This window comes from Ambystoma mexicanum, chromosome 12 (assembly GCF_040938575.1).
Source record: "Ambystoma mexicanum isolate Mex_15411 chromosome 12, UKY_AmexF1_1, whole genome shotgun sequence".
Classification (NCBI taxonomy): Eukaryota; Metazoa; Chordata; class Amphibia; order Caudata; family Ambystomatidae; genus Ambystoma; species Ambystoma mexicanum.
In genome coordinates, this window is record NC_090936.1 from 628,677,859 (window position 1) to 628,702,340 (window position 24,482).

The 24,482-nt window shown below is 43.1% G+C and overlaps 1 protein-coding gene across 8 annotated transcripts in view; it reads left to right on the plus strand.

Moving 5' to 3' along the window:
- Positions 1-24,482, plus strand: part of PTPRZ1 (protein tyrosine phosphatase receptor type Z1) — a 949,709-nt gene that overhangs the window by 881,766 nt on the left and 43,461 nt on the right. For all 8 annotated transcript variants that reach the window (XM_069629084.1, XM_069629085.1, XM_069629086.1 and 5 more), the window contains 2 exons: positions 13,672-13,800; positions 22,235-22,381. In XM_069629084.1, coding sequence (XP_069485185.1) covers positions 13,672-13,800; positions 22,235-22,381 — 276 coding nt within the window. The remainder of the gene's footprint in view (positions 1-13,671; positions 13,801-22,234; positions 22,382-24,482) is intronic.

The following is a 24,482-nucleotide window of genomic DNA, read 5'->3' on the forward strand; positions in this document are numbered from 1 at the left end:
CTTTGGCCTTCATCTGACCTGTTATTCGACAGTCAATCCCTGCAGTTAGCCCACCTCTGATTACCATTAAGATTAAGCCACACGAAAACCCTCTAGCTGAAGGGGCCCGTTCCCACAGCGCGGCCTGGACGTTGTATAGATATACGGACACATGTACTTCCCATAGACTAAAGTCATCCCACTTACCTTCCCTGTCCATTCAATGAATTTCAAAGGTCCTAACAGTAAAGGAAGATTTCACATACCTCATATGTGAATATTTTGAAGTACACACACAGATAGCATTAGAGGTGCTGAAAACTCTATGTGCAAAACATTCCATAGTGTAAAGATTTTAAAGATTTTAAAATACTAAATACACGTTTTTAGAGCAGGGAATATAAACCACGAAATAACCTATGGGAGTGTAATTAACCATTTTCACATACCTCCATCGAATGAAATTCACACTTAATAATGCAAAACCTATTTCAAAGGATTTTAATTCAGAAACGTGCATTGTATTGGTTGTGTATTGTGCATCTATGAAGGATTAAAGCCAGCAATGCAGAGCCATGTCCCTTGCTGGGGACTGCCACATGAGAGTAGTGGGGGTCAAACACAGCACGATAGCACCTCAACCTACAGGCACACCCAGTGTGTATGAGGAATCAGTGTCCTACAGTGCACACGGATGCCCCCGGGCAGAAATACAGAGGTGTGGAATTCCCTCCCCACAAGGCAATGGATGTGAGGGTACATCTGTGGCCATGCATTGCGATGCTGCGTCCACTTAAAGCAAGTAAAGGCGTGTCCCTGAATAGGATGCAAGACCCATCTGGGCGAAAAGCGTGCAGACAATGGGAAGGGCTCAGTGCTGTATCTATTACAAGCAGAGAAAAGAGGTGCAACACTTTGGTGTCATGCAGGAGGCAGCAATAGCCAGTGAGCACATGCAGTACAAATGCACTAATGTACCCGAGGGCTCTCAAATCCCATATCTTTCTTTTTTTTCGTTGGGAAAATAGCACACCCGTCATTAAGATGGCAGGTGCAGGCATCTTCACAGCGTGCTCTTGACTTTCAGCAACTGCAGCAAACAGGTTGACTTTGGAGGGGCGCGTGTTTGCTTTGCATATTACAGACCCCAATCTCCATTAAGCCCAATTCTTGTAGGTCTTAATGGCACGGGGGCCTCCTATAATCCCACCTATGGTATGTTGGAGCTTCAGTAGTCCAAATATGAACATTCAAAAGAAGAAAAACCACTTGAAACCAAAAGTTCAGGAATGGCAGAGCAGAATGGATGCCAATAAGAATCTGGAACAGGTTATATACCCAGCACAGTATGGAGACTATAGCTCATGAAATACATATGTTCACAGTAGACGATTATTGGGATGGACCACAAAACATTGAGTGTGTTTTTTCTAATATTGAATTCCCCCGCTCCATGTGGCGTGGGTCTACCAAAAAGTATATGCGTTATGCATGTTATTCGGACGAAGCCCAGGTTTGGGTGATCCATGTAAAGTGTGTTCAGCATTTTCCACCATTTAAAAAATCCTTTTTTTGCAGTGTTATGGTCGGGGAAACTTTATTTGAAGGCTTGCCGCCAGTTGTTTAGCATTGATCCCCTGCTGTTTATGCAATGTAAGCAACAATATATATGAAAAAATTATGTATTCTGAAACTCTTTCATTTATAATGTCACAACTAAAATTATTATACCCAAATATTTAGAGCAGTGAATCACTTTGAGCGTGAATTATGTGCTCCCTTCTGAGATATAGCAACCATGAATTGATGGTGTCCTTCATCTACACCTCCTTATCCTAACATCTTTAGTTGGGTTTTATTTCTTATACCAAATGTACTTCTAATTTGAATCATATTTTATTCCTGGTTATCATTTTGACATACCAGCGTCCCAACAAGTTTCTGCCATTGGTTATCATAATGGTAAAATGTTCTTTAGGGGAAAATTTGTAACCATGACAGTATTGTCTTGACAGATCAATTGAATGCGTCCGCACCTACTTATCTAACAAGGGTCAGGTCCTGTTCAAATTCTTTTTTAAAGATCAAAATGTTTACTAGGAATATTTGCACCTGAAATCTGAGCTTTTGTGATGGAACAAACATGGTATGGTTGCTTATTCAACATATCATCTTCAGTGGAGGTTAGTGCAATAGCCTCTCTGTACATTTCAGCTCACCTGCCTGTTATCTTTATATTTCTTGTAAGGTTGGGTTTCCACCGAGGTTAAGGCTGTAGGAAAAATGCAAATTTTCTGGCTTCCTCTTACAGTGCTTTGGAGAGGAAGGGTTGCAGGGGAATGCTGCACTCTACAAATGATTATGTATGCCCTCCTGTGCCAGCACTCTGCCAGTGCTCTAAACAGATAATAGAAAGAAGGAACGTTGAGGTACTCTAGAGTGATATCCTCTGTATCCTACCCCCTGCTGTATATCTGTTCTGTTGTTACCACTGAAAAGCACTCACAAGCATGCAACGCCCACCAAGCATCCACCAGTCCCAAGGTAGTCATACCCCCTTTAATTATGTGAGCAGTTTGCGATAGCGGTCTGCGGGTGTGGGCAGACCGGTCCAGTTGCGGGTCCAAAATTGTGTTGAAATCACACCCCAACCCCATAGAACAGGCATCAATGGACATAGGGTCAACTTGTCAACTATATCAACATAGAATTGGTGATCGTCAACATTTGGGCCATAGACATTAATAATAGCAGCTGTTGGCCCCCAAACAGGGACCCATATATCAGAATATAACTGCCCTGTGGATCAATACCCACCTTTTTGTGCAGAAACGGTAGAGTTTTGTGTATAAGAACCATCACGCCCCTAGACTGCATGGAGTATGTGGTGTAGAATCTATTTTAGCCCCAGTTTCTAGTGAACCCTTTGCAGCCTGCTGCCAGAAAATGAGTTTCCTGCAAATAGAGTGTTTTGGCATTATGTCTCTCTATGTGAAGGAGTATTTTTCGCCTTTTGATCGTGTTACCCAGCCACCTCACATTCCAGGTAAGGCATGTTACTGCGACCAGCCTGGCAATCCCTGTATCCTACTACCTTCCTCCCTGCCCAGCCACCGCCACCCCCGCCCGAGGCCACCTACAGTGCACACCATGTCCCACCAAGTGCCAGGTTGAGTGCCAAGAGCATTTGTATGAGCTCCAGGTCCCCCCTCCTCACCCCCACCCTCATTAACCTCAAAACTGCAGTACTAATGTCCCCGACGCATCCCAACATCAATGCAACATTGCATGCGGAAGCTGGTGCATGGGCTTAGACCCGGGCTAATCAATGAGCTTCAACAAATGAAAGAACATGTATTCATATACTTCTGAAGTCTCAACATATCTGGAGGACAGCAAATGTACCACAACTTATGACACTGGTTGAGGAGACCTTCTCTGCATGGTGATTTAGGCTGAAAATAGAGCGTCAGAAGGCAACACCAGAAAAGAGGACAAAATATGTAAATATGACAGGCAGGTGAGGCATGAATTCCTGAGAAGCCAATCGTTCAGCAGTCATGACAGCATTTAGTTTTCATCCAGGAATTTCGTAGCTTCCTCGGGTAGCGTAAAAAAATAAGTCTTGGTGTTCCACTCGGTTCACAGCTTGGCAGGATACAACATTTCATACTTTAGCCCACTGTCTCGGAAGCATTTCTTAACCACCAAGGTCTTCTGCTCCTGTTGCACAGCCACACAGAAATCAGGATAGATGTGCACTCTGTTGCACCCCAACATTAGATCCCCCTGCTCTTGGGTCGCTCGAAGAATGGCATTGTGGTCTCGATAGTTAAAGATTTGAGCAAGGTCTGGGTTTGGGTGCAAGGGATCTATGCGCACGCTCAATTGCAACTGCTGTGAAATTGGAAGGTTGCCCAGTAGCGGGAGAAGAGAGCTTTCTATAAAAGATTCCAGCAATGTTTCAGTGTTACTCTCAAGCACCCCAAAGATGCGAATATTATTATGGCTGGATTGTGATTCAAGGTTGTCGTTTTTCTTCACCACCATATGCACTTTGCCTGGAGAGAGCCTTCACCTCCGCCTTCAGGGTCGTAACATCGCCCTCCACTGTATCCAGACTCATCCCTGCCTCCGACAAGCACTGATCAGTCTTCTCCAGGTGTGCCTTAATGGACCCGGCAGTGGTGGTGATGACATCCAGCTTGCTATGTACTGCCAAAAACCTTTCCTGCATGCACGCCATCATAAACTGGGTTTCGGTGAGTTTCGCAGATGCAGATACTTGGTCCATAACCCCAGCCACCTCAGTAACTTTAGATGTGTTTGGAGTGGATTTGGCATACAAAGTCATGGAACACTGCTTTGTTGCTTCTCCTTTAGTCATCCTCGTAGTGTGGAAAGGACCCAGCAATAGATTGACCAGTCGCCAATTCTGGTGCACGCACACAAGGGCAGTCAGACACTCTCAATCCAGCAGCAATGCAGTAGTGTTCTCAAGCCTCACCTGGGCAGTCTATTTATTTGACATTTATTTCACATTTGCATGACGCCTATACACAAGTGTTTCCAGGTAGTCAGAGCCGAAGCTTCTGCAATCAGAAGGGCAGTGGATTCACGCACGGCAACCGGAGACAGTGTGTGCCTTGCACCACTGCAGTCAGGATAGAGACTGGGGCTCCTGCTGCAAAAGGCTAAATCACAGGCACAGGACATCCCCAGGTAATGGGCCCCCTGAGGTAGGTTGCAGAAGTCTAGGTCCAAGTAGACCAGTTGGTGTGCTGCCTGTATGCAAGTTTAAAGGGTCGCAACTGGTACCTTCTGAGGGAGGAGCAGTGGTTCACACTTGGACCAGGTGGGATTAATGCATCGAGTGTGGCACAAATGAGCACTTGCAGTATGTCAATAATAAGGATTGTGGGGTGTCACAGGTGCCCCAGCAATGCACTCACCGGGCCACAGCAAAGCAGAGGGAGCAGGGCGCTCCTGCCCATTGTCCTCAACTGAACAGCCAAAGTCTCTGCAGTCTGCAGCGTTCCACCCGATAGAGCCAGCGTTTGTGTTGTGGGCTGATGATTGCATTGGGAGCACCCCCAATGCCCTGCACCTCCATAGCTAAAGTGTCGCCGTTGGTGTAGAGGCACAGCACAGAGAGATCCTAGGCACCTCGGCAGCAGCCGGGATCGGAGACTGATGTGCGGCCCGCTGGAAGGTAGAAGGAATTTGCTGCAGCTCTAGCCCCACATTGCTTGCACCGCCAACAAGCAGGGGCAAACAAGTCAGGGATGACACTCACCACCACCAGGCATCGGGATTCCCCCATGGATGCGTCAATCGGGCCCAATGTTGGCCTGATCCGTTAAGCGGCACCGGAGAACCTATCTTTGCGGCCTCCACCTCCCTGCACAGCAGTGCGGCCACAATCAGCAACACCATGCTCCCAGGATCAATGCAGGAGATGAAAACAGTATCAACTTGATGCGTGCACACCCATGGATGGCTTCCAACCATGCAGAGAGCATGCTCTGCTAAAAAGAAGTCCGGCCCGTTGACGGCATGGCTCCAGGAGCTCTAGCAGGCGCAGCCATTTTGGACCCACAACAGCGTCCCCCACGATGTATCATTTTAGTAGAGAAAGCACACCATCATTACCTGTGAAAGTGCACAGTAACAGGCCATTCAAGGTCTAGGATGCAGCAGGGCTTCCTTATTCGGTGTGTAGCCAATGGGATTTAGTTGACAACAAATACAAAGCAAATGCATAAAGAGGAAATCGATGAGAAGAGAAACAAGAAGCAACCACAGATTAGAACCCTTTCAGTAGCACTCTACCCACCCAGAGGCAAGATGGATGAATGGATTCATTCAATTGTGTCCAATTAGGTTGAGGTTTGAAAAGTGAGAAAAGAGATGACCTATAATGACCTTTAATGAGGAGGGAGATGGTGCAAAGGTTAGGGCATCCCAAATAAAAAGGGCATGAAATAGTCAAAACGGGAATTGCCATGAGTTACAAGAAGGAGAAGGTGGGGCGAGGTGCTGAGGAGAGCGCTCACACCTGAGATATGCTGAGGTGAGCACATGAAGCCAAGAGTTGCTGAAGAGAGCTCTTCAACTTAGGAAGTGCTGCAAAAAGCACAGAAACTGGAGCAGTGTTGAGGCGAGCACCTGGGCCCGGGAAGTGCAGAGGAAAACACATGAACCACATGAGAAGAGTGAAGAAGATTGAGAAATACTTCAGCCTGTGCTGGTAAGAACCTCTGAGAAGCATTTGAATCAGAGGTGCTAGAAATCCTAAGGTGGGGGGGGTAGACTCTGCCTTCTCTGGTGCGGCTGATGCCTCGCTGAATTTACATTCTTTGCGTATCGCTTTTGCTTTGGTACTTGCATACTTGATTTAATTGTATGTGCAAAGTTTATTTTTATGGGCATCAATGGAGACTCTGGGACGGAAATGATCACGCGCTCCTGGGTGCCAAGGTTCTGTAACACAACGTCTTTCTTCCTCTAAAGAGGACTTTGCTGAGAAAAAACATTCACGGAACTAAAGTAAGTATATGTGTATATACTTCTTGCAAGGGCTTCTACACAATTTGTTCAATCTTGATCCCACATGTAATTCATAAACAAACATGGAAAACATATTGCATGCATTAATGTTAGCTAAAGTATGTGATAGAAAAATCAAATTTTTAGTTCATTGTAAAATCTTTATCACAATTATATATATACAAACGTCATAGATCACTCTAAAATTAATTGCAGAGAAAATAAAAGCATCTTTTTCAATTCTATGCAGCATTCTTTCAATTGAAATCATCAGGAAATCAGAAAGTTTTGATACCCCAACAAAGAAAAAAATGGGGGGTGACAATGCAACAGACATAAAAGAAAGTAGACTTTTCAGAACCTGAGATTCTAGATAACAATATTGCGGCTTGAATGCCTGAAAACATACATTTGTTATTGCACTGGAGATATCTGAAAGTATGCAGTAATTACATAAATACCAAGAAACTTAATGATTCTTGCACTTTGTCTGGTCGCTACTTGCATCATTGATCAGCTACTAGTTTGAATTATGATGTAAATGGTCCCCTTTGCTTCTGGTGAATTTATGTGGTGCTGGCGCCAAAAAACTGCCAGAGATTTCTCAATGCCAAATCACGCCCTAGAGAGCTTTTTCCCACTCTGAAGGAATTTGAAGGTAAAACAGATTTGAAACGCCCACACATCATGTCAGATACTCTCTACCCTCCTCATCCTTCCTCACACACGCTCGCTTTATTTCTTACCCTCTCATTCTCAAACTTTCTCGCTCATATTTCCTCTTGCTCATCATTAATGGCACCCTCTCCAATCGCTTGCTCCCTTGCTCTGTTCTCCTTCTAATTCACTGGAACATCTGCACCCCTTATCACTCTCCTCCGTGCACCTCGTTGCCTATAAATGCAAAATACAAAGACCAGCAGTAAACGCCCAAACTATTGGCTTTTCCAATGCCTGTTTGTAATGGCCCCATAGCAACCCAGCTTCTGCTTCCTGTCCAGTTCACAGTTTGAGTCAATCAAGGGCGCAAATAAGTCTCTGGGTTGTGGCCGCCTACATTTGACTGTTCCCATAATGTTAATATATATTGTCGCTAGGCAACAAAACTTTTCAACCTCATTCCTTTTTCTTGATTAAGTGTCCACAGTGTCTATTTCAAATAATTCCTTAATGTATCATCTCTCTAATGTTTTTGTGCAAAGTGCATTGCCATGAGAAAACACCGGTCTTGATTTTTACTGGCCCTCTTTTGCTATAAACCCAGTGTTTTTAGCATTCAGGTACTAGACCAAGCATACATCGTGTTGCCTGGACAAATGAGCATGTGTATTTCAATAGTTGTGGCTCAGGTGATATGTTTCCTGGAGTGCATTATTTTACGTACGTACTTCTCCTAAAGGTAGCTTGTGTCTTGTTCTGCTCTTACTTTAATGCACTTGAAGAGACCACCTTTCGTATTGACTGTACTGTTTGTTTCTTTGAATGTGTCTCTGAAGTAACTAGACAAATGATGTTGATGGGAAATGTGGAGATTTAGGGAGCAAGATCTTGTGCTATGTCGTACAATTACCTACAGTAGATTTAATATAGACCACGTGTTTGTTTGGGCCTGCATGCAACATTGGGTACTAAATCTAATGACTTCTGATTGCAAGGCAAAGGTCTTCTCATTTGTTTGACAGTCAGTAAATGAAGTCTACTGTAGATGGCTTGATGGCATTTCATAATATTTATAAATAACTGGCATAATATAACATCTATTTACACGCAATTGTCCATGTGCCTAGCTTCGTCTACACAATCGGTGTGTTTGTCTAGTGCAGTTCCTTATTGATGGCAACAATTCTCCATAGGTTGTGATATGTTTTAGAGATGCGAGATAACTGCTGGAACCAAGCAGATCTGAATTAGAGTATTTAGGCTTACCACTAGCAATTTACAAATTAAATTATTCATTCAACTACATTTCTGATGAACTGTGTGTAACCTGATGTGAAAAGTTGAATATGGGTATTCAGTAAAATCAGGGGAGTGCCTAGTTCGAGTGGGACCCCTTGGAGCAACCAGAGGGAATGGCGCAACCTGAACACCAGAAATACTAGAGCGCTGCCTGGAGACTTCCCTCAAGCGTTCAGGTGCTATACTTGCATGGCAAATAGTAGTGAGCATGAAAGTGCCTCCAAGGGAAGTGAATAAAGTCAAACCTCACATACCCCTGAAGCAAATATGCAAAATCATGCACTAACCATGTGGCAGTAATCACACACTCAGGTTATGTGTCTAAACTCCCTTGATGACATCTCCTGTTATTACATTTCTACAGTGCACTTCTTAGGCAATCACATAAGCTCGGTCTGCTTCCAATTCAGGAAACACAAGTGGGGCTAGGTTCCAGCCCCCCTCCACCATGAAGGTGGCTGGTGTGTAAACAAGTGACACACCTGCTCTTGCTTTCAATCACAGGTGCCCAAGTAATCCACAGACAGTAGCAGAAATACCATTTCCCACCAATGAACTAATGTTACGAAAGATTTCTCTGTTGGCATTTTTCCCTCCATAGCTATGTGGACTCACACCCCTAAACCTATTACTTTTGTTTTGTGCTTATTCTTAGGCCATATTGTGTGACTTTCATCCTGCCTTGCTAGGTCAGGAAATCCCATGTAAGGTCCAACCTTTGTGTGTGTGGCTTAGGAAGTGGGTGGGGCTGTCTGGTCCCCCTCAACATCCATGGTGCCAGTGAGTCAAGGTGTGGGACCTGAGTGAAACCAATAGTTGTCCCTGATTGGACAACTACTGGCAGTTTGAATGGTGCAGATCCTTACCATTGGTGGGCTTTAACTTGCTTACAAGCTGTATTTTGGATACAAAGACATCTCCTGTAGCCATTTATTCCAATTACCGCTGGAGTCAACAATCCCTTATAGAAGAACAGCCAACTGAAGATACAGAAGAAGACGCACAACATCCCTCTCAGTGTCTGGCCCAGTGAAGCCCTGTTGGACTACCTGCGGTGCTTCCATCCCTGGGCTGGTGGGACCAATTAGTTTTAACATGTTTTCAAGTATCCAGTAATCCTGTGCTTTTGGAAGTGTCCCTAGACCACCCAGTGGACTGACCAGCTCTCCAGTAGCTACCTCACCGTAACCATCTCTATTCTGCATTTGCAGCCAAAACCTCAGTGGTTGCCAGCTTGTGGTAAAAGTCACATTCCTGCTGAACGTCGGCTTCCTAGCCTCGAGGGATTCTGCTCTGGAAGGACTTTTACAACTGCGACTGGAATGATGCCTGCCGTCGTCTGTGTTCAGTGGCCACCGCGGGTACTCACCTTCCTCCATTCTGTAAAGTGTCCTGAAGAGGTCTGCATTGGTGCTTTCTGCATTTCCCCTTCACCAAGGGTTGCATTCTGCTCCTGGACCCGACCAGAAGAATGCTTGCACCCACAGATCCTGGGTACTTCTCACCAGAATGAACTGCAGGAAATCCATCCTCCAGCATTCCACTGTCGACCCATCTAGTCAACCTGGAGAATCGAAGTTAGGGGGATAAGTAAATGCAAAGCATTTCACACCCCCTGTCCTTCATAGGAAAACATTGAGGCTCTTTGTATCATTTCATTCTCTGCTTTTGGGTTGTCGCACCCACGGAGAAAACATGATACATAAGAACACATTTTTACCTACCTGCAACTTTGTTGCATCTCTTCTCTTGAGCAATCACCAACACAAGTACTTTACCTGCATCAGATTCATTGTGGGGAGAAGCATTGTGACTTTTGACACAATGCCCCACTCTTCATAGGGATTGTACTTCTGAAGCTAGGGAATAGTTATTGTGACTTGGTTCCATTTACTGCATCACTGTACTTACGACCTTTATTGATTGAAGTCATTGAATGCATTTTAAGAACCTATGGTGACTGTATATATGTTTAATAGTGAGTGTTGTGCAGCATGTTTCATTTTTGAGTGTGTGTTTAAGGCCCAGAATAAATACTGTATTTTTATTCATTCCTGTCTGATTTGATTTAGTGTGTGCTTCGCTGTGTGGACTCATTGTGGACCCCTGATCCCACTCCCACTCTCCCGAGAATAGCCTTGACTTCTCTCCATTGCTACCTTGACTGGGTTTAACTAACGCCTCAGAGTTCCCCTGTTCTCTATACCTACAGTGGCCTCCTCAAATCTGACCACCAGTCCAAATTCTAGAAATCCATCTTAACAATTACAAAAAATGAAGGGAGGTCACTTTTGTAGTTCCTTGTCACTTGTTCTGCTGAATACTAATGGCGTTTTGCTAGTTTATCAAGAAATAGCAAACTGCTGCACACCAAAATAACACTGAGACCCAAAACACTATGGGGGTCATTATGAGTGAGGCGGTAAGGGGTTAACGTCGCTGGTAAAGGTGCCAGAGCCATCAACCCCTTTCCACCTCATTACGAGTCTGCTGACGGGAACCCGATAAGGACACCTGGTTTTACCAGGTGCCCTTAGTGGGTCCCACAAGGAGACCAGGGTGCTAACAACAGGCCCATTATAAACGGGCCTGTTGTTAGCCCTCTCCCCATTCCCATTGAGCCCTATGGGGGCTCGAATGGAAATGGGGATGGGTTCCTTGAATGAGGAATTACCGGGCCCTCCAAGGTCGGAATGGTCCAGTAATTCCTCATTCAAGGAACCCGGACCCGGTACCCGGTAAGGGGATAGCCATGCCACGGCATGGTTACCTCCTAACTTGTAATGACCCCCTATATGTTGTCAAACATACATGTGTATAACTCATGGTTTCTTTAAGGCAATGTTTTGTGGGATCACCACCAACCAACAGTGGGGTGTCTATCAAGGTGCATCACACATCAGGAGGAAGGCTTAGCGTGGACTCTGAAGACTGGTGAAAGGTGTGTGGCGGTCAGTGCAGGGTCAGTTAGTGGAGTCAGTCTCCTTATCTCCCCTAGCAAGACTCCTTGGTCTCATCTTCTCCAGCCAGACTCCTTGCACGACTCCTCCTCATCCTCAAACACCGGCATATCATTGGTGAGCTCCTAGACTTAGCTTGGATACCTGTCGGGGTGAGACTCATTATTTGCCTCCCATCATGTGCCACAGCTAAAGCATTGGGCTTTAGAACAGAAGAAACAGCAAGAATGTTCAATGAGTCAAACTAAAATGTAGGGCTGATAGGCTCTCCAAGAAGGGTGAGAAAGCCTCAAATGGAGGGCAGGGCCTCTTGGGAAAGTCCTATCTCGGAGTTAAGAGAGAACATCTCCTCACAGGTCTTGCCTGGGAACATCAGAAGGCATCTCAGAACAGTTACTAGCTATGTCCCCTCTTTTCCACTCCAAATGCCTGCTATAGGTCACCTTTGTTACGTGATCCACCAGGGCTTCACCAAGTGCGTTCATGTCATGGGGACTGTGGGGCATGACAGATGAGTGGCATACATAACAATGGTGCAACCGGCTTGTGGAGGCTAACACAAATCTAATCATTTGCAAATGTTACAATTTTCGTCTATTTCTTGTGTCTAATAAATGTACAAATGAGGTCCATTTACCACCAGACAATGACTGTATTTGATCATAACTACTATCTGTCTCCTTCAGTGAGACGTCACTCCTATAGTCTCTAATTCTTGATTTAGGCAAGAAATGTCATCTATGTCATGGTGAATTTGAGATGTATGTTCTTCTTGTTCAATTGCTGACATAGAAAGATTCGCCTTTGCTTCTGTCTGAATAATACATCATTAAAGATAAATACACTGGCATTCAGACAAATTAGCAGCATTTCAAGAATCATTTCCAGATAGTGCATGCAACTTATCAATCTTGTTCCCAAACAATAAGAATGTGCTTCAAGTCCTTTTCATGGATGATGGTGATATGATATGACATGATATGATGTGGCATTCATAACGGCCTGTACACAAGTGTTTCTAGGCTCGGCAAGACAACGAGGGGGAAACAGAGGAAGGACAAAACAACGATGTTACTAAGCCTTGTGTCAGAGAAACAATGTCAAGTGTTACTAGTGTGCACTGGTTATTCCAAAGTATAGTGTTTAACTTTGCTAGAACATTTGTTGTGTGGCTCACCTAGGAACAACAAAGGTTTTACACAAATAACTAAAATGTTTGGCTATATGCGTGAGGATGCTTCTGAAAGATAGAGGATACTAGAAACTATTGCTCTTCTTGGTGGTCCATTAATGTCTTGACGCAACTTTGGCAAGAAATGTACAGTGAAAACCATGGAACGAGTACCTTTTAAAATTGGTGGTTCATGTCTTTCTAAATGATCTAAATGTCAATCTAAATGATCTAAACGTATGCCAAGTGTTGAGGGGATTGTCTTTCTCTTCCTCTACAGTTGTGTGGAATTTCTTAATTCATATGAACATGTACCATTCAGATATCTGAAGTGAGAGCAGAGGCCATCTGAAGTGTGGGCAGATCTCTGTTTTCTATGACAATTGAGCTACTATGGACGTTGACATAATTTAGCCTGCCTTAAAATGCTAAGATGGTAACAGCTGGAAAACGTTGTGATTACATAAGCAAATGATACCAGTGCCTGGGAAAGAAATAACCAAACTCTTTCCAATGTCTATACAAAAGTCAAAACTTGGGAGGTTGCCATCGTTTTTAATGTAGTAAATGAACTACATCATGCTAAGGATAAGCGCTGTATTGCTTAAGTGAGTGGGAATATTAAGGCCACGCCACGCAGCTATACTTCAATGGAAAGCTTCTGGTGTGAGATGGAGGATGCTTGTGGGTATGTGGGATAACGAGGTGCTGAAAGAAGGTGTTCACTACCCAAGATGCTTTTTTGAAATGTACATGTTGTTTAAACAGGGTTTATACAGTATGCCCAAGAAGTTGCAATTGAAGAATTTGTTAGTATGAGAATGAAAACATCCCCAGACACGACCCATGCTGAAGTATTGTTTTTTGTATCCTATGTCACACAAATTCAATTTTATAAGAAGGTGAAGTAAAAAATGAAACGGAATAACATTCACTTGGAGCAATTGATGATACTTAAAATTAGTTGAACACAATTAAACAACACTGATGGAGATGGTCTCTTTCATTTGCATTTTTATTTCTTTTTGTAATATGATTTTGATTACTTTCCAGGGCTACCATCATAGCAATGAATTCATAATTACCCAACATCCATTGCTGAATACCTTCAAAGATTTCTGGAGAATGATATGGGACCACAATGCCCAGCTAGTAATTATGCTTGCTGACAACCAGAACATGGTAAGCCTGTTCATGCAGCTATGTACCCAATGTATGCCCTAATGCACAGACTGTATATTAAGAGCAATCTGTTGAAGAAACATTTGAGTTAATTTAAGAGTCATGCTCACTGTTCCTTTTTTACCATGAAATCACATTGTTACATTGCAGCACCGTGGATTTGCAAATAAAAGTAGACCTTTAAGTTAATGGAGGAGTTTCCTGAACCTGACATAAAAAGAATCAAAATATCAGAAACAACTACCTACAAATTAACTAAGGCACAATCAATATTGCTGACCGTACGAGACATAATAGACTCTGTACAGTAGCATCTCAGTTGTATGGGCAGGGTGGACCCCAACCCACACTTGAATGGCAGGCAGGACAGTCTATTAATTGCAGGGACACTGTGGTTCCTGCCTCCGAGCAGGGGCGCACCCTCCACTACGTTATTCAGTATTTTTTTTTCAATGCTCTGCAACATGCGTAGGGCGCACCAACAACAGACCAGTAGAATGTGGGATGTTTGGCACTGCTGCCTCTCATTATTGCGCTGCTAGCATAGTCTGCGCTGACTGACAGGAGAGGATTCCTCTCCTCTTCTGTCAGTCAGCATGTTCTGCATGGGGGGCTTTCGGGCCAGGTCTTCTTGTCATGTGACACACTTAGAGGGATTTTTGAGGGTGGGAAATGTGATGCACTAAGATGGTTTTTTGGGGTGGGAAATGTGACACACTTAGAGGGATTTTGGGGGGTGGGAAATGTGATTCACCAGAATGGACTTTAAGGTTAGGAAGTTCATTACACTTATAGGGATTATGGGGGTAGGAAATATGATGCACTTGAATGGATTTTGAGGTTAGGAATTGAGTTGCACTTGGATGGATTATGGGGACGAGAAATGTGGCACACAGATGTATTTTTGAGGTTGGGAAATGTGATGCACTAAGATGGATTTTTGGGGGTGGGGAATGTGACACACTTAGATGTATTTTTGAGGTTGGGAAATGTGATGCACTAAGATGGATTTTTGGGGGTGGGGAATGTGACACACTTGGATGGATTTTTCGGGTGGAAGGGGTGTTGCACCAAGATGGACTTTCACGGGGGGGGGGGACGGGTAGGAATGGTGTTGCACCCTTTTATTATCCTGCCCATTCACGCAGATATGTATGATGATGTCCACAGCACTCAGAGGATCATAGGGAGAACCGGACATTGAGCTGTGAAGACCTCTGAGGACAGACTGTTTATTTGCACATAGAAGATGCATTAGGATTGCCCCTTTCTGCACTTAAAGATCTGTCAGGATAGCTCCCCTCTGCTCATGACTTTGGTACTAGTGGTAATTTGTGAATGCCCTAGTTGTGTGCAGGTTACATGCACTGCACTTGAATATCTAACACTAGCACTTGCTTGACACTTAGAAGAGGCTGGGAAGACAGCATGTAATGTTAACCCACCTTTAAACTCAAGATCTACACTGGTAACCTTCATTGCACCTACAGATCCTAAATCAGCATTGGTAACCTGATCCTGCACAGTTAGTACAGGGCTGCTAATAGCGCTTATAAGAACTGAGAAGATAGCTGCATTAAGACTTTCAATGTAGCCTGTCTGACACTTTAAGAATCCTATACCCTTGATGCCATGATAGTCTACTTGCACATAGAAGACTTAAGGGCAACCTACCAATAATGCATAGAAGGGTCTATGAATGGTAGCCGACCTTTTGTCCCCACAGAAGATCAAATGGTGCAGAGACATCAAAGATTAGCTTCATCAGAGCTCCAGGTACGTATAAATGCACCACTTTAGTGAACATCTGCAGCAGGCACGGCTATCAATCCACGCACATTAGAATGCAGCTATGACCTACAACAACATTTGGTCTAGCTAGACACAATGCTTTTAAGCCTACTTATCCCAGACCTGCCTCAACACCTCTGCCATTGTAATACAGCGACAACCTATGACATAATTCCGGGATAGCTGGACCCTAAAAAACCGATTGCAAGCTGTGTGGCTTTTGAGACAATTTTAAGCAGAGAACATGTTGTAAAATGCACCATTCAGAAAAATCAGGTGATAATGGGGTGTTTTATTTCATATTTGATATCAGATTGTCTTTCAATTTAATATAGAAACTCTAGTAACTTGAATGGACCGGAGGCCATGCAAAGAGCAGTATGTATGAGTCTTACCGTACAGTCTCACAAGTTTTTATGACCAAAGTAAGTCCCTTGTTCCCACAATTCTACATGTTTCCATTAAACCCTCAATAACAGTTTTCAAAAAACATAGATTTTCTTTTGCTGATGGGACTTTTTTTGATGTACTTTTTTGCAAAAAATGTACATAAAAAAAAAATCAGCAATTTTGTTTTATATGTTTGGGAGGTGCATGCCCAAGTCCCCACTGCCATATATTTTATCCCAATCCCAACCCCTTCCCTAACCCTTTTATCCCCTATATTTTTCAATGAGTTTGTTCGATGTACATTTTTTGTAAAAAAAATGCCTTGGAATAACTTGCGTCAGCAAAACAACTGTATATAATTTCAAAGATGATGACTTTGTCCCTTTTCCTTACTATGATCACCATTTTGGGACCCATTGTTTGTGGATTTCTGTTGACCCTTTAAAAAACAAATATGTCCACAGTGTGAGATGTTTTAACTAAGTACAATCAAAACGTATGGAATGGAATTCTGTTAAAGCCACCAACATAGACTTATTTTTTTATTTTTATTTTTTATTCTTGATAGAGAGCCAAATTGCCCAGAGGCCTCACTGCGCACATAAAACAAAACAGGACAAACAATCAGACGTAAGAAATCAGAATCAGAGAGCACAAAACTAGGGAGCGGTAAAAAGGAAGGTCTTCAAGTTCTTTTTAAAGTCAATCAAGGAACAGGAAGACTTGAAGTGAAGTGGGATCGAATTCCACAGTGCTGGAGCAATGACATCTCCAAATTTGGCAAGACGGAAACGGGGCTGGGAGAGTCTTGCCTTTTCCACTCACCTGAGAGAGCGTCCTGGGATGTAACGATGAATACGTGCTCAGAGGTAGCTGGGTGCAATGGAGTTCAGGCATTTAAACGTGAGTGTGAGTATCTTGAAAGATACCCTGTGCCTGATTGGAAGCCAGCGTAATTTTTTCGGGTCTTCAGTGATGGAATGCCATCTTGATAGACCAAGCAATGCTCAGACCATGCTGTTCTGAGTGGTCTGAAGAGCTACGATGTTGGCGGAGGATGTTCCGGCCAGAAGGCTATTGCAGAAGTCGAGCCTTGAATTAATAAGGGCCGAGGCCAGGAGAGACATATTGTTTACAGATAAGAAGGGGCGTAGTGAGCAAAGCTGTTTATTAATCCAGCCGTATGTGGCCCGAGTTTTGGCAACATGAGAGCGCGTAGAGAGTTTGGGGTCAATAGTGATGATATTGTTTATAAATCAGTATCGTTATAGCTTTGAAAAACAGGAGAATTAAGAATGTGATCACAAATAGTCAATATTGTCAAGTGTTGAAAGTTTACCAATGGATGCAGTTATCTGATCAAATGGTTTGATGAATACTTGGAATGAACATGGAAACAGTAAAACAATCAATTTAAAATAATTCTATACAGGTTTTTTAATTTATATTGGCTTCGCTTTCCAAGATTTTTTCAAAATTTCCTTTCAATGGAGAAACCAGGACTTTATCACGAAATCCCCTACGTAAAGTCAAGGTCAACTTCAGTGCAGGCATAGGACACACGCCAGACACCTGCTCAACCTGCACCACACTAAGCACATGTCCTCTGCTCTACTCTCCATCCACTGGTGCCAAAACAAAGGAGCCTTAAAACAATTTTGCATCACCAACCAAGATTTCCATGGACTTGGAGTTGAATTCCTTAGGATCAAATTCTGGTGCTAGCATGAAAGTCAACCAAGAATAGAGCTCCACAAATAAGCATGCACTCCCTAGATCTACAATCCTAGCCACCCGAGACCTGCCAGGCTACACACTTCCTCACACTCCTTCTGTGTACGCCTTATCCCTGTCTCTTACGGCCTGCTACAAGATCCAGCCAATTCCTTCCTCCTCTGCCATATGAGCATAACATACCATGATCAACTGGGCCCTCAGCAATCGCCCTCCATCTCCTACCCCACGCGTAAGGATGCCATCCAACCAATATCATCACCTACCAGTTACAATAGGTCATGGCAAGGGCAGAAGCTGTGATTTATCAAAAAACGCTAACATAACATTTCTTTTGCCAAATATCAGGATTGTCAACATTTTAAAATATTTTATTATAAACAAAATATAAATGACACTGGAGTTAAAAGTATACATTGAAATTAACAAAAAAAATGAATGACGAATTACTTTTTCAGTGAATTAAAAATTACGAAAAAATATTGATTTTTGGGTAAAATTATATATATGGGGTGGGGTAAAGCAAAAAAATGGGGCCGGGGGTTGGGGATGGGGTAATAATGCTAGGGAAACAGGGAGTTTGGGGAGGGACAAATTGAAAAACAAAAAATATTTTATATTTTTATTAATTTTAAATTCTGAAAAAAAAGGTTTTGTTATTGGTGAATCCGTTATAAGCACATGGAACTGAGTTAAACATTGTACCAATTCTTCGCATTCACAAAATGTATTATATACACATAACTGCTGAAGTACATCAAATAGTGTTTTTTATATGCTATTTTATTCAGAGATTTTATAGAGCTCATAACTTTTCACAAACACCTTTGAGAGCTTGCAGACTGATGGGAAAGTGGAGCAATGAGCAGGAGAAGGATTGGCAAATCTAGAGCTCCATGCAGCAAGGAAGCATCCATTGTTGTGAGAGTCCCATGAGGTGATACGTTGTGTTTCATAGGCAGGTTTCAGACCTGTATACAGCAGCGCAGCAAAATCTTGAAGTCTTAGATAAAGGATGAAACAGTTCCTTTGGGTAGAAACGTATATATTAAGATATCTTTCCCAAAACCATTCAGCAGTACAATGGTCAATATGCTGATGACTTTGGGAGTCTGGTCGGCTTTCAAGGTTTTAACGTTTGTATAGGTATCCCGGGACTCGTCAGGTTACTACTACTCGTAAGATAGTTCTCCTCAGGCATCTGTGTGCAACCTGCAGTCACAGGTTCCAGATCTTCGGGTGAAACAACATTATGAGAATTCGAAGAACATTTGATTGACACTTGCTCAGCCAAATATGATGTTCTATGTTAAATAGGTTAAAACTCCATTTATTGGCCATGCCTCATGCATCATCCGTATATATCTTGTTTCCTCCATCGTCCACTTGAGCGTAGATTTGCTGAGGTCATGTCATTCATACCTTTACTCTCTTTTGTATGCCACGGGTAAATCCTCAAAAGATTGGTAACACCTGAATACTTAAAGGGCAGCAAATACTCCTACATGATGGTAACTCAAAATAGTTTTTCCATTGGCTATCCGGCATCAATGCAACCACTTGGTTGAAGCAGATTGTAAGAAATTCCCTCTTCAGCCATTGATGAGTGACATGTTTTAAGCCCAATACCCCTTGATTAGAATTGTTCGGTTCTTTTAGAAGAAAAAACAAGACCTTACGTTTTTTTCTACCCCACATATAACCAGGTTATTTGCACATGTATCTCAAAAATGATTTCAGTAATAGTAAGCTATATTTAGCTATATTTAGCATAAACTACCCTTTGCCATACAATACAAGCATACTGAGACAGGTCTCAGTGCTTCAGGGAAAGAGAAATTGGAGCTATTGGTTGTGCTCCCTGAAATGGACACAGGATGCTGTGGGTCTGGTAGACAGCAAAGAAAAAGGCAATCTTGGAAGAATATTCTCTATCTGAAAGGGCATGGGAGGACCAGGGGTATCAGAAGTTTGAAGAATATTTCTCCTCTTGGAGAACTGAACATTTGGCTATTTTTGAGAATCTTTAACAGCGTTGTGGAGGGAGGATCAATGGGTGGTTTAATGAGAAGAGTGTGAATGTTTCCCCGCCTGCTGCAGGGAGATCATTGGCAGTGTATAGTCAATAACGTGATTTAAGACCTCCCTTGTAAGCAAGCCTCTGGAATTAAGTCAAGGAAAGGCTTTCGAAGTGCTTCTGAGAGAGTCAGTATAAAGGCCAACAGATGGAGCCAACAGACAAAGTGATCTCTTTTCCCCCACCACTTTGGCAGAAACACAATTAACATAAGTCATCATCTCTGGACCACAAATGGGGTGAGGAGGAGAAGTGGATTTATAGATACATATTTTTTGTTGAAATCATCCTATAATGTAGCTTGCAAGTGGCTTCATTTGGCACTGTGGATGACCACATTGGCAATGGCACAGGAGTATATGTAAACCACTGTTTCATGGTGTGATGGTTGACCCCAGGTGAGTGTTTGTTGCTTTTGGGGTGATTGTATCAATGATACAAAATGGTGTTGCCTTGACTCCCTACATAACTGAATGCTAAACGACAATAGGAAGGAATGTTACTTTCAGCAGTATGCTTGTGTGGGGTCCTGATGGGGAGTAATGAGCAGATACCCGTCCTGTATATCCCTTGCTACGTTGGCCAGGTAGGTAAAGCACATGCATTAGATACTTTTCCCAACATGTACCTGAAGCACAATGTGTGTGTTCATCCTTACTGTATGTTGCCACTTCTGGGCACCTTCTTGTATGCCCAGACATGCGTCTTGAGCCGGCTGTTTCAATAGACGAAAGCTACTCTTCACTGATGACACCCAATGAGGCTGAAACATGTCTGGGGATGCTTGTGGACTCGTGCACAAGGGATGTGACCTAGCAGTTCGGGCTGAGCTGCCCCTTTTGGATTTACATGTAGTAACTTGGCAAGCTGCAGAACGATGGTCTGAAGGGTTACCCAAAGCTGTGCCCATGGTTAAGATTAATTCTAAAGCTTCCAACCAGGGTCTTTTAGTTTTGATGTGTGTTCAGACATGGGGTTTCCTGGTTGCTGCTTTCGCCCTTGATTTGCTTTTCCTGGTCTCTGACGTTCCTCCATTAGACCTTTGTTTTCTCTCTTGTGTCAAGCCATTCTTTGGATTTGCTATTTTGTAGAAATAGTGATCACCACAATTAATCCATCACGTTGCCCTATCTATACTTTTGTAGAGCACTACTTAAGCTAGAAATATGTGCCAGGCTTATACCTGGAATACCAATGACAAAACAAATCTAAATGACAAAAAAGAATGATGCAAACAAGCTTGGACATTTTTTAGATTCCAACATATGTATATTTTTTTCAAGATCAGGCACTAACTCTTTAAAATAACATTATAGAGGCCACGTACAGTACTCATCAGCCACCTGAAATATTTGCAGATACGCTTCACCACATATCACACACAGCTCATCGGACTCACACATGCAATAGTCGTTAGTCTCGGTGTCCATTGATTGCAGATTGAATTGTTAAATCGGATGTGACTTCAGAGATGCCTTCTCAGGAAAATGTATTTGTAATAATAATGTCTAGGTAACCATGTCTAACGACAGGGACGTCATTTGGGGGTCACCAGGGGTTGCAGATGCGACACCTGAGGTCTCCCTTGCTATCCCTGTGGTCTCCCTTGCTACCCGTAAAAAATATATATATTTATATATTAATTTAGTTTTACTGTAAGCTCCTGGGCTGTGGCCAGCACCATGTGGTTCTTTGTTTCTAAAGTGGCTGGTGTTCTTGTTCAGGCTTCTTAAAAAAAACAAGGGGCTTACACAAGAGTAACACTTTCAAAAGTGACCCTAAATCAGAAAGAATAGGAATAACAAATAATTTGTGTTTCTGCAATTCTATACAATAATTGCTACACTCATAAAAAGTTTATTTCAGGCACACTTCACAGGGTGAGTCACTGATTTAGTCTGTTCTTAAACACCTAACTCAGCCTTTCACCCTTCGGGGGTCGATAAATGAGTACCAACAGAGGCTGGCTGATTGTATGTATATTTGGTCTATACAAAGCGCTTAAGCGCAAGTGTTATATAATAACACATCATTATCATTTGGCCTTGGACGTCTGCTTGCATTCACAGTAACTTGGTTATATGGTCCTATACACACTGATATTAATGATACATATGTTGATCCATCCTTGTATGAAATGTATGTCACATTATAGTGATATTGTAACCATATTTTCCGTAGTGCACGTTAGGAACAATGCCATGTGTTGCCACTTCCTTTTGTGTCAAGAGGTGAAAGCTTGTGTTCGATCACTTCCCATGATGTCATTTCGAGGTGGGGTCAAATGACATCACTTCCTGTGATGTCATCAGAGGTTCATTTTGGTGAAATTACGTCCCTGTCTAATAAGTGTCACAACATCAAACGTCTACCTCTACTAATCCTGCTTCTGAATCTAAGCTATCTTTTTGCAATAAAGAATGTGTGTATTTTTCTGTACAGGCAGAAGATGAATTCGTCTACTGGCCCAACAAAGAAGCATCCATACACTGCGAGAGCTTCACGGTCACAATGATTAGTAAAGACAGCCTGTACCTCTCGAACGAAGAAAGCGTCATCATCCACGACTTTATCTTGGAAGCCACGCAGGTACTTTTGTGATGAATTCCAGGCGCATGGAAGACAAGTACCCTGGCAGCATGCAGTGGCCCTTTGCAGACTGCTCGGGTACCTTGGCTATACACTGGCATTTAGGTTAAAACTAGGCAAGTTGGCTAATCACTGCAAGGTTTGGCGCAACGCAAAATCAAAAGGTGCATGGAGTACGTGCTCTTTTACGTTTCGCTGTGACTAAAATTCTTCACCAATACCAGAGAAGCCAGAAGCCCTGGAAACTATGATGTGTGTTTGGAATGACCATATTCAAAGAGCTTAATTGATATGAATCTTATAGCCGTGTCCGAATGTGCATTGGTGAAATAGTTCATGTATCTGACAGAAAGAAGTCTGGTGTCTGAATGGATCGGAATGATCAGTATGTGGTAACTTACAGGTGTAGGGTGGGGTCAGAGGTAAGCTCTAAACTGGCGCTGCAAGCTTGTGGCCTGTGGGGTGAGTAGCGCATGCAGTGACCAGTGGTTTGCAGACTAGCGTTCTCCTCATAATGTTGTTCTCGGGACCCGCTCTTGTGTGATGGACAGCAGCCGTTCGGCATGGTCCAGCTTGAGTACAGGTGTAAGGGTTGTGGCTGGCCAGATACAGCTGTGTATGGAGTTTGGGCACGAGATGAAAGACGCCAGAGAAGAGCTTTGAAATCAATGATATGTGTGAGCTTTATACATTCGACCCATGTGCGGTGGACAGAGGCACCTGCAGAGGTCAAAAGTTAATTTGGAGTACACTAATGTCAGCGATTAGGGAATCTATACAAGACAGCCCGAGCAAGTAGAAAGAAGTGCATTCAGTTCGTACATAGGAAACAGCCAAGGTCACAGGGCACAAGTCGATCAACCGCTCGGGTGGGCGGCGTCTGACCACTTTTTAGAGCAGACGGTTGGACATCCCTGTGTGTTAATGGAATTAAAATATAATAATTTGAAGAGTGTAGTGACGCGACCGGGTCTTGAACCCCAGTTGTGCTGCTATAAGACCACATGAATCGCCTATCGTGGCACAGTAAAATGTTTCATATGGACATCTTGCTATACAGAACGTTTTGTTACCGTTTCTTAGATCTAAAAGGTGCGTGAATTTCATTATTAACCACCAGCAATAAAATAGGAAAATATATTCTATTGGCAAATGTTTATTTGTCCTGTACTCTTTCTTCAAATGTGAAAGACAAGTTGAATGAAATGTGCGCGTTTAACGTACAGAAATGTTCGCTTCCTATGACGTCACTTCCAAATGTGTGTCTCAGACTCTTGCTTCTTTTTTTTAATGATCCTAGCCCTGGGTATCTAGCAATAGAATGCGCTAACCAATGACGTATTGGCGAACATCGTGTGATAACACTTACCTTCCCTTTACCACAATAAACCACCATACCGCCAGTGCTCTAGTGCTCGCGCCCATTGATCCTATCTTGGATTTCATGCTGAGCACTCAGAATCATGTGGGATGCTTAGTCTTGCCAGTGTTGGCCAGCCACTGTCTATTTTCATGGGGGACTGTGCTGGCCGTCTCTCTGCAGGGGTGCGTCCACGCTACATTATTTATTTAATGTTATTTTATTTTGCAGAGCCTCTGGGCTGTGCAACAAATGTAGCAGCAAATAATGGGAGCCAGCAGGGCGTCGGAAAGACCCGCCCTTTGGGCTCTCATTATGACGCCATCATCATACACACGCTGCCTGACAGGAGAAAAGCCTCTCCTGTCAGTCAGCATGTTCATGTTGCCAACGTGAACATGCTGCCTGACAGGCGAGGCAACCTCTTGTGAAAATGTGCCTAGGATCACACAATTAGTCAGAATAATACTCAATGATGGAGGACTCAGTTGCATGTTAAAACCCAGGTTTATTCAAACTACACATTTAAGCAGGGACAGCATACAAGCATCTTTGTTCTCATAGCTCTCAACTTTGACAACAATTACAAGCACATTTTATACCAAAACTGCGTCAGCAATGATGTCACAGCATGATATCAGTTACAAAAACTACGAGGAAGTTGGGTTGGTTAATAGACCAAGCTACATATAGGATGTATGGGGGTTAGTTCATTGGTTAATGTCTATCTGATGGTTCCAC